The sequence below is a fragment of the Merops nubicus genome, unplaced genomic scaffold, assembly GCF_000691845.1.
Source record: "Merops nubicus isolate BGI_N331 unplaced genomic scaffold, ASM69184v1 scaffold8793, whole genome shotgun sequence".
Lineage (NCBI taxonomy): Eukaryota > Metazoa > Chordata > Aves > Coraciiformes > Meropidae > Merops > Merops nubicus.
The window spans coordinates 1,187-12,202 of record NW_008596842.1 but is presented as its reverse complement, the minus strand read 5'-3'; the positions used below and the strand labels follow the sequence as shown (position 1 = coordinate 12,202).

Here is an 11,016-nt window from a genome sequence, read left to right as displayed (position 1 = left end):
GCACACAGCCCCCGGCCCAGCCCGCGCACCCCTCGGCTGTCAGGCGTGGCCCGGCCGCGCATAACCCCGCCCGCAGAGCAAGCGAGAGTGCAAGCCGAGTGCTCCTGAGCCCCACAGCTCTGCCTGGCCCCGCTGCCCGGGCTGGGGAGCAGGGTCCGGTCCTGCGTGGGGAGTCCCACGCTGAGATGGAGTCTTTATCTGCCCCAGCTCGGCACTTGCTTGGTGCTCCGGTCTACAAGGAGATGCTCACAGGGCCTGTAACAGGCTGAACATCGAGCAAGCTAAAGCCCTGCTTCAGAAGAGCATTGGGATTACTGCGGAGAGCACTTGGAGGCTGAGAAATGCCAGTGCTGAAGTTGTGTCTAAACTCACTCTGGATGCATTTTCAGTAACACGGTGACATGCCAGGCCTCTGGCTCTCACCTGGGGGTAATCCTCTTCTCAACACCCCACATGCTCCTGCCCGAGCTCCCCCGCTGACCAGGGACGCAGTACTTCTGGCTGCTTCAGGCTCCCTGGTGGCATCAGCATCTGTATGAATATGTGGATTTCTTCACCACTGCCCTCTCCTACTCTGTCCCTGAGGAGGTGTGGGGCACCACTTTGCTGCAGCCTTGAATCATGGGTGTCGTGGTGGACGTGACAGTCCAGCCCGAAGGGTCCAAGCCAAGGCTATGCGAGCAACTCTGACTCCTGAGCAATGGCAATTTGATCACTTCTTCAATTAACCTGTTCTATGTAACCTTCAATCCACACCTCACATTCTCATTTAAGTCAGCAAGATATCTGAGTGCAACAGGGGACTGTTGTCTTCAGTGGCCTTGCTGGGGAAGCTGAGAAAGCTGGGGATAAACTACAGCTCCCACAAGGAGGCTGACTGCCTGTGCCCAAAGCAGCAGATCCCTCCTGAAGCTCCCATCCTGACCCTTGCAAATCAGCAGCTTTCACCCTGCAAGTCCCTACATATGTCTCCAAGATTAACTTGATCGTACGCCCGCATGACTGCAGCCCCCATCTCTCCTCAAACACCGAACCTCAGCTCAGTGCCAGAGCAGTAAGGGCCGTCTGCTCCTGTAGGGAAGGGAAGAGCTGCAGCAGGGCAACGGCTTCACTGACAACGGTGCAGTCCCACAGGACTGAAGGAAGGTGAGCAGGGCGGATCCGATGACAGTAGCCAGGGCCACCAATAGTCTAGTGACCACCTAAGTCCCACCCTCCAAGTGATGAGGCAGGGCCAAGCCCAAGCCAGAAAGACAGATCAGTGAGTTGCGGTCAGGGAGATACAAGATCAGGTGTACCTCCAGCCGAGGTCAGGCAGCGACTGAAGGGGAGAGCCTGAGCTCAAAAGCAGCTCCTCAGCCAAAGAGGGGCAGGCTCTTGCTGAGGTCTCCACACACGGACAGCTGCAGCATCTGCATTGGCCCTGACCCCAGAGAACCAAACCCCCAGGAGGAGGAGAATGTGCTCAGGGCCCTGACAACTTACTCCACTCTGGTTTATTTTGTCTCATGAGACTTTGCAGTCCAGTAAGGCAGAAATTCATTTGCCAAATTTTAAAGCAAAGATCCAGAGAAAAAAAGGTTGAAGGAGTGGGGGAAAACCCAACCAACCAACCAAAAAAAAAAAATAGGTTTGCAAGCAAAATAAAGCAAATACTGTGCTATTGTACTTCAGTGTGTAGATGGAACCAGACACACAGGGACAGCTCTCACATCCACCATCCTTGCAGGGTGAGCCAGGCTGGAAGGGAGAGGGTCGAGGCTGTACATGATAACTCCACCACTGCTTAGACCTCAAGGGGTTTTCCCAGTTTCTGTGTCCTATACCTAATCTTCCACAGCTTCTCTGTGTCTAGTGGAAATGCAGTTTCCATGGCTTCCACTTGAGGCTCAGGCCTCTGCTGTTCAGTTTACTCCCTGGGCATCTCTCCCCCCTGTGGGGAGCCAACTCTGCTCCATTTGATGGGGGTCCTTCCCCCTCTCCTGCACAAGTATCTGGTTCGTTCCCTTATGCGCCTGAAGATCCAGCGTGAGAAATATTAACTGTGTGTGCAATTGTAAAGTCTCTGATCTCACTGCACTCTCGGCTGTTGACAGACACCTCTCAGGATCTTGCTGGCTATATTATCAGACACTGAGCTAAAACGGCATCTCAGGAGGAAACTTGCTCTCTCGCTTCTGTTTTGTGTGGATGCTGACAGCCTGATCTGGGGTTATTTTCCACTGTCAGCTGTAGTCAGTAGGCTGCAGCTACTGCCTGTGAAAAACTCACTTTCCCACACACCGAGAGCCTGAACTTTGAGAACAGAACAATAAACACCTGATAAACACCCTGCATCTTGATCTTAGTGAATGTTTGGGTTCAGGGACCAATGAATGTACTGTAACAACTTAGTAGCCAATAAACCTGTAACACAAATATCTATAATCCAATAAATCTATAAAAGATGCTTACTGTAAAAAAGTTTAGACCATTTCTTCACCTTCTGATATTGGAGTCTATGCGCTGCCCACTGCCTCTACAGAGACAATTTTGGAGTTGCTGGGTCATAGCTCCATGTTTATCAGCCTCAGCACTTGGTCCTGAGTCACACCAGGCTGGGTCCTGAGTGAATTCAAGTCCAGTCTCTGCAGGCAGTGGCCTTGGTATTACAGACCAGCCTGTCCCATCTCCTTCATCACCTCCTTTCTCAGGCTGCCTTTGCTTCCCACTCCTCTTCTTGTCTGTTTTCCCACATTAGAACTGCTGAAGCTGCTTCTTCCTCTTCTCTGTTCCTTGCTGCAGACAGGAGCGTGGAAAAGCCCCTTTGCCTGCGTTTGTGTCAGCAGGCAGGACTGGGAAGTGTCCTGCTCTACGCTTGACACTTTGGACACAGTGTCCGTGCTGAAGATGGTACATGACCTCTCTGGTCAGCACAGAGGATCTGGCACAACTTCAAACTGCTCAGCATAGGCAGATGCTTCCAGAGAGAAGAATACCAGCCTCTAAAAATGTCCTTGCTTGGTGCATGCAAATGGGATCCCAAAGACTGGTAATTTAGCAAAAGTTGATCCTGTGCTCCTGGACAGAAGAAGAACCATCCAGGCCAGCTCTCATTTCTGCACTGCTGCTCCTCCAAGGTGGGGAGCCTCTATAGAGAGTATTCCTGGTGCACAGGCTGCTGGCTAAGTAGAGGCCAATTAATTGTTGCTGTAGCCATAGCTGTAACAGGAAAAGCTCAGCCTGAGACCAGCACACAGCATGGCCAACCACAACTGCAACAGTTAAAGTTTAATAACTGACTAGCAAATGAGAGCAGGTCTTTCTAATGGAAACTGCTATGCAGCCTTAACTTTATGCCTCTACCTGCTCCACTTACGATCTCGACACAGAATCTAGCACAACAGGACTAAATCTAGTCACGGCCTCTAGGCATTCCTTCAATATAGCTACTGAACATATTAAAAGCAAGGGTAATGTTGCAAAATTATTTACTCAACATATGGAAAGTCTAGAGAATGGGCTGGCTGTGATGTTGTGCTCCTATCACGCAAGGACGCTACTATTGGTCTATGCCCATGAGCAGTCCAAATGCAACAACCCTGGCTTGAGCCACCACCCTCTGTAGGCACCCTCAGCCTGGTGAGGACTAGCTAATGTGCAAGTCCTGCCCCAGCAGGCAACCTGGACGCAAGGAGCACCTGGGTGGCTGGTTCCAGCTGGCCCCTGCAAAGAGTCTCCCAAGCTTTCACCCCACTGTCGAGTTGCCCGGTGTGATTCCGTCTCCAGCTTTCTACAGTAAAACCTGCCTGCAGCAGCCGAGGGGAAACCCTCTCATGCCTGGGGAACGTATTTCAGGACTAGCCCTGGCAGACCCATAGCTGGAGCAATAAGAATCCGTGATCCTTATTAACAGTAGAAAGAGCAGTCCCAGGTGCATGCTTTTGCTGTGGACAAGATCTCAGAGCAGAAAAAGACTCCTTCCAACAACCTGTCCCAAGACAGGGTTTCTGAAATAGGCAGTCTAAAGTTTAAAGAGAGGAAAACTGAGAGTGGTCCATCCTAGGAGTTAGAGCTAGCTCTCCAGAGCAACACCACATACCTGTTTTTTTGATAGGTCTTGCATGAGACCAGCAGGAACAGTGGCCTGTCTTGTGTACCAGCCTCTGCGACCTCTGTGGGTCAGCAGAGTCCCTACAAGCAGCCCCCAAACTGGGACTTCCTGATTCAAAACCCACTTGTTTTCCCAGACTGACAAGCAAAGGCTTTCTTCCCAGCCACAGGTGCCTCCTGGCAGGACCCGCGGTGGCTCAGCTCCTGGTTGCCCACTGGGCACACACATGGCACAGGAGCACAGCTCCTGCATGGTGTTATCACAGGAGTGCTTTGAGAGCTGGTTTGCTAAGGGGACACAGACCATCTAAGACACCAACCAAAGGTTTCAGTAGCTGGGATGACAGCAGCTGAGGCAGGCCCCTCTGCACCATCACCACTGTTTTCTCCTCTTTGGAATATAGAGTTCCAAGTCCTTGAGGCACTTTTTGTTGGCCATTTCCTTGTCTTCTTACCATTCTTGATACTGATAACTGAGTCTGACTAGTGTTTTTTTGATTAGTTATGCTCTCACCTAATAGTAAACTCTATATCGTCCTTTTTATTAATTTCGTTCTGAGAATCTTATGTGAAAGAGCATGAAATTATGACATTTAAGACACACAACATCTTCTCCTCCTGCCCGTTTCCCCCCAGGCCCTTTGGCCCAACACAGAAGAGAGCAGGATTTGTCTGATCACCTTTGCATGTGTCCAGGCACTTACAAATTGTTTGGTTACTCGCTATCGTATTTTCCAGGAATCAAAGTAAGGCTGGGCAGGCATAGGACCCAATTTAAGAAGTCACAGGTTACTATCAAACGTGTGCTTGCATTTGGCCCAAACCCAAGTGGCCCAGAAGCCCGAGGGACAGCCTTGCAGCTGGGAGCAGGGAGGTGGGTGGATGGCAGGGATGTGAGCAGCGCTGCTGACATCTGGTGATGAGCCGAGGAAGGAGCGGGGCTGGCAGGGCTTCGCACCAGAAGGGTGTGCTCCCCCAGGTTCCACCTGCAGAGCATCTGCTGCAGGGTGTCTGGGGGGAACAGAGAGGGGGAAAGCATTTGGAGTCATTCTCCTAGCAGCAAACGGCAGAAGCACTCGGCACCGGGAGAGCTGCTGTAGCCAAACCAGCCCCCAGAGTCAGGCCGGCAGAGCTCTGCACGGGGCTGTGCTGCTGCGTGGGGTCAGGGCAAACACCAAGGCTCCTACTGCCCTGAGCCCAAGACCCTTGTCAGTACTTCCTCGGGTGGGATCACTGCAAGGGTCAGAGGGCAGCCCGTGAGGTCCTCACGTGCTGGTGGACTGGTGAGGGGAGGGAGGTGGCCTTTGTGTATCACATCCAGCCCTGAGGTCCTTCAGCAGCCCACAAACACTGCCCAGTCCCAGGGTGAAACATACTCAGCACTTCCAAACAGCTGGAGTCTCAAAGCTAAATGTTTGTGAAAGGAATTGAATAAGAGTAAATATTTAAAGGAAATTATAAAGTAGCATCACCATTTATTTCAGAGTATCTTGTTCAGAAACCAATACCAGACACAAATTCAGAGCAAGGAAGCTGATAGAGCCAGTACAAACCAGTGATTACAAAATGAGGGAAACAAAGAGGGAGTCAGAGACATCAATGAAGTACCAGGGAACTGAGCATTGCTGTTAAGGGAAACATGAAACTGTTTCACTACCCTGGGGCCAAGCATAGTCCCAGCAGTGACAGAGGCTGGAGGCAGACCAGTGTGGCAGAGTGACAAGTCCATGGATCATAGATCTGTAATTCAGCAGCCTGATCTCTTTGGGACTTGGGCTGAACACCATGTGGGATGAATTCGGGTCCAGGCTAGGGAGGATCTTTTGCTGAATTTTTAAAAAGCCAGAGATGAGAAATCTCCATCCACCACGATGAGCTGTTCTAAGATGCAATTAACTACCTGTGCTATTAAAAATATATCTCATTTCTAACGTGTGTTTGTCCAGCTCCAGTTTCCAGCCCCTGCATCTAGTTTTACCTCTAAAGCCACTCAGAAGAGCTGGCCTGAATAAACCCAGGAGCCTGGCCCTTGGCAGCTTGGCATGGCGCAGCCGGACCAGCCGGAGGCCTCGTGTGGTGACGGAGGATGTGCTCAGCCCACGGGGCGTCACGGGGAAGCACCGCCAGCCCTCCCCGCCCTGTAAGCCCAGGACAAAAGAACAGGCACTTACAGCTGCACACCGGCCCCCGGGGGCCAGCCACAGTGTGTCTGAGAGCCCCCCCAGTTTCCCTCGGCCAGGACGTACTTACAGCTCTTCTGATTTCTCTGGCTTTTCTAAGTGCTACCTCCAGAGCAGGATGCTCTAGCAGCAGAGAACCAAAGACCTGCAGCTGCTGGGCACACGCCCCAGGTCTCTGTGTGTAAACATACGTTCTGCATACTGAAAACCAAGAATTCAATAACTATTTCTGCTTGGTCTTTGGAACAACAATGGATAATATTAATATTTTGCAGTAATGAAATACTTTCTATTCCATCAGTAATTAAGATGCTACAGAGAAACTGTTTAGTAACAATTTTTATAATCTGCAGGAGGATAACTTAGATCTAAGGGTATTTAATTGGCTAATGAGTTCACTGAACCATTGGTTTATTTTTTTTTCTCTATAGAAAATCATGGCACACTGGGGAACTTAAGATAAGTGGGGGGGAATCTGGTATCTTGCCAGTATTTAAATGCGTTCACATGAACATCCATGAAACTACAGAGTTGTTAGTTCAACATACAACTTGAACTTTTCCGATTATTCAGCTCTGAAAAAGGGCTTGAGTGCCCAAAAGCTTTCCTGGTGGTTTACTTTGGTCTGATTTGCTTTTTCCCCCAGTTAAATCAGTCAATCTGTAGGTGATCCTCCCCTTTTCCTACTAGTCTCACACTCCTTGAAAATGGTGACTCGGTGGCATCCTTACACACAATGAAATCCTGCCCTTTTCATGTCAATGGGAACACAGATGAAATCTAGCCCATGAAAATTTATGCCCAGGGATGGCATTTCCCCTCTCAGGCCCCCAACCTGACCTCAGGCCCCCACACACTGAGACCCCCTTCCTGCAACCCTGGTAGCTCTGGAAGGAGTCTTGGCAATTCCCCTGCAGTCCTCACACAGGTCCTTCATCACAAGAGGTGCCCATCTGTGCCAAGACATCTTTGCCCGAGGAGGAACTGGCAGTGCCAGGAGCCAGCTGCCCATGTGTGCAGCAGCACTGCACACGCCAGTGCATACAGAACCACAGCACTGCAGGAACACCTCCCCCAACCCAAGATGCCCTCATCGCCCAAATGCAGAGTGGACTTCAGAACTAGCAAAGACCTGAGGCTGTAGGTCTGACAGCTGCAGGAGGGAGTGACGAAATACAGCAAACCATCCAATTCAATCCTTCCCTTAGTCCTTAAGGTGATAGTGCCTCAGTGGCCGAGTCCACACTGCTGAACATGCACAATGTTACTGAAGGCACATGGACAGTGCTGGAAAGGAGTAGGACCAGTGAACTTGCCCCACAGGTACTGCTCTGCAGGTTGCCTTCATACCCGCCAAAGAGACCCAGTCAGGATAAGTCAACCCCAGACTGCTGCTATCAAAAGGGACAGACCCTCCTTTATATGCTCCTTCCCCAGCCACAGACATGATGTGGCTAAAAACGAGCCCTCTAAAGCGGTGATCAGAATTTGAGAATGAGACCACAGGGCTTGATCCTACAAACAGATTGCCCTGAACAGACACGTGAGCTCAGGCAGCAGGAAGGTGGTGACTCCAGGCTGGGTTCCTGTGCTAGTCCAGAGATGTTCTACTGACCCATGGTAAGAGCCTGAGTGTTTGAAAAGCTTTGACTCCCCTGCTCCCTTCATCCCTGTGTTGCAGTCTCGACACATCATCTTGAACCAACAAGTCACCTCTTTGCCCATAGATGTCATAAAGCACACTGTTAAACCTTTTTAAGATATACTCTCTCTGTACTACAGTAGTAGTACCTACACACACAGGCTGCCACAACTGGTGTCCTGACACCTTTTGTAAGCCTGTATCCCGACAGGATACAGACAGAAGCATTGGGTCTGCCAAACCACTTACCCTTCAGATCTGCACATTCCAGCATCCTGTCAGTGATGTGGTTGTTAACAGAGGCCTGGAAAGACCAGTGCACCAGGAGGCGCAACCTGCCCTGCTACCCAAATGCACCCTCTGCCAGCCAGCACCAGTTCAGGCACTCCTTCAGTCAGAAGCAGGATTGGTGCCAGCTTACAGCAAATCTTTAAAGGATGGACTTCTTTATAACAGTGTCTTTAAGTCGCAGGACCAAACGTTCCCCTTTACCTCGTCTAGAGCATGGTACAGCCCTGGCAGCGGCATGTGACCCTGCATGGTGCTCTGGTAGATGCTGGCTGGGCTGTTGCAGGGGGTGGCTGCTTTGTGCCCAGGGGACTGGTGCTTTCAGGGCATGCTCCCTCCGCAGCCCACGCTGAAGTCCTCAGAGCACTGCTGTCCTGTCCCAAGCTGCAAAGCCAGGCCACCTCAGACAATGTACCTGCCTGGGAAGCGTTTGTTTGGGAGGCCTCAGCCCCACACCCACCACACACTTCCTGCCTTCTGAGAAGCAGGTGGTGCGTAGGCTTGAGTGTGCACATGCCAGTATGCATGGCCTGTCTCATGGATGAGCTCCATCAGGACAGCCTCCCAGGCAAGGCAGAATTTGTACTCTGGTAGGTATAGCAAAAGGCAAGGGTTTATCCCAAACACCTTTGGGTGCAAACTGTAAACAACTCAGCTAAAGACAGGATCCCAACAAATGCCCAGGGCGCTGGAGCCGCCTGGTTCTAGTTAGTGTTTGTAGATCTGGAAGAAAGAGACTGATACCCTACAGCTAAACTGTGATCACTGGTTTGCTCCTTGACCCCAAAAATGGGCTAATCCCTACATCTTGCTTTTCTTAGCGAGTCTGGAGTTTGTTCCCAGTCAGTGTGGGCAAACAGAATGATCCAAAATAGGCGCACAAAGCAGAGCACAAGGCTGGCCTAGGACACAGACATAGCAACAGGTCTGGCACAGGGGCTGGCATGGTGTGGCAGGAGTGGGCTGGGAAGGCACAGACTGTACTGGCAGGGATGGAACATCTGCCCAGAAAGGCACGGGAGGACGGGAACCACAGCCCTTAGTAGAGAACATCCTCAAAGCCAAGCAGCAGGAAACTGTGCAAAGCACTGGGCAGGTGCAGCTGAGGCAGGACCAGAAGCAACCGGCCCTCCAGAAAGGTCCTGAGCGTGTAGCGAGCCAGGTGCTGCAAGGAACGAGGTCTTTGCTCCAGGGCAAAAAGTGACTGGTAGAAACGTGGGTATTTCTGCAGAGAGAGGAGAGAGGACCAGAGGCAGATAAAGCTGAAGAGAGCACTGAGACATGTCACCCTGAGGGAGCAGAGGTAGAACCAGACATCCCCTTGCCTTAGTCACCATGGTGCATCCTCCCTCTCCCCCAGCAGCACCACCCCTGTGCCCTGCAGACCTCCACCCAGCCCCAGCCCTGCCCAAACCCTGCCCAGCCCCAGGCCTCCTCCTGCCCCCTGCTGTGGTGGCCCCGCTGCATTCCCTCACCTGTACAACCTCCTCCGGAACCGCTTCCACCCAGTCCTCAGAGACACGCACGCGGTCGTAGCAGTTGATCAGGGCCTCGATGGCACGGGGGCAGGTGTGGCAGTACCGCAGCACCTGCGCCAGGCAGACAGCAGCTGAGCAGCGCCTCGGGGCAAGGTCCTGCCAGCCCCACCTCCACCTCCACCTCCCAGCGCTGCTCAAAACCAGCCTGAGTAAACCTAGAGACTTAATGCCCTTCCCGTCCCAGGAGGTCAAACCCACTGATGGTGGGAAATGCCAGAGCACCACCCCTGCAAAGAGGGCAACTGAGCCAGCACCCAACACGGCTGCATTCAGCACAGCTGGCTCCCCACAGCCTCTCCTCAGACACACGGACTAATATGCACCGCTGGGATGCACCCGCCCCGCTGCTGCGAGCTCCTTGTGTGCAATCAGCACTCTGCTTCTTGCCAGGCTCCTTTCCTCCTGGTTTTCTACTTAGAGCAGGAGCTGTTCTGGGGCAAGGACTGACACCTGTTTTGTGAGCAGCGAGGCTAAGGCACACACACTGTAACTCGAGGGGTGCACAGGGGTCTCAGGGGTGTATGGTGCCTGGGGGCTGCAGAGACATCCTGTATCTGTGCTGTGTGCAGCGGGTGCCTCGAGTCAAACTGTGCCCACCCTAGCTGCTACAGAGCCCCAGAAGACATTGTACGTATTTTGCACAACATCTCTGGCGTGTCCCATGTCCACCGAGGCACGAGCGACCCACTGGTGTCACATATCTTACACCACCAGCGTGGCCTTTGGCATTCCCCCACCCACAGCTCGCAGAGGCAGATCCCCTGGCTCTGGGCTCCCACTCCCTATGGCCCAGGCCAGCAGTAGCTGTCAGAGTCTATTCCGGCTGTACGAGTGATCCTCATTATCTGGTGTTAATAGGAGATTAATTAGTGTTAATTGTTGATTTTCCTGTATTTTCCCAAAGGGGAGAGCAATCTGCTGATCTCCGGGCTGGGTAATTATTGCACTGCTCAGGAATTAAGACAGGAAATTAACCCTTTGCTTGTTGGTGCCTTGCAGAGACAGCATGAGCTCGAGGGTATGCCCTAAAGGGGAAACATCCCCCCACCCCCAAAAAGGAAAAGGGCCAACCCTTTCCAGGGCAAGCAACTATGGAAACCAGTTAAGTACTGTCCACACGGAGTAGCAGATAGAAGCTGAGAGTCCTATAAGAGAACATACCCCAGAAGGAAACTTCATGGGATCCCCTACCGGTAATGCCAGTTCCCCCTCCCCCAGCCCCTGGGAAGGGATGGGCAGGGCAGGGGCCAGGCCGGCACAGCGCAAACCCTGCCCG

General features: G+C 52.2%; 1 protein-coding gene across 1 annotated transcript in view; it reads right to left on the bottom strand.

Moving 5' to 3' along the window:
* Window positions 1-9,241: 9,241 nt before the first annotated feature.
* The window catches only part of ASB10 (ankyrin repeat and SOCS box containing 10), a gene marked incomplete at its 5' end in the record, with an annotated part of 2,375 nt that continues 600 nt past the window's right edge, over window positions 9,242-11,016 (bottom strand). Inside the window, 2 exons of the mRNA XM_008936503.1 lie at window positions 9,242-9,427; window positions 9,678-9,791. Coding sequence (XP_008934751.1) covers window positions 9,242-9,427; window positions 9,678-9,791 — 300 coding nt within the window. The remainder of the gene's footprint in view (window positions 9,428-9,677; window positions 9,792-11,016) is intronic.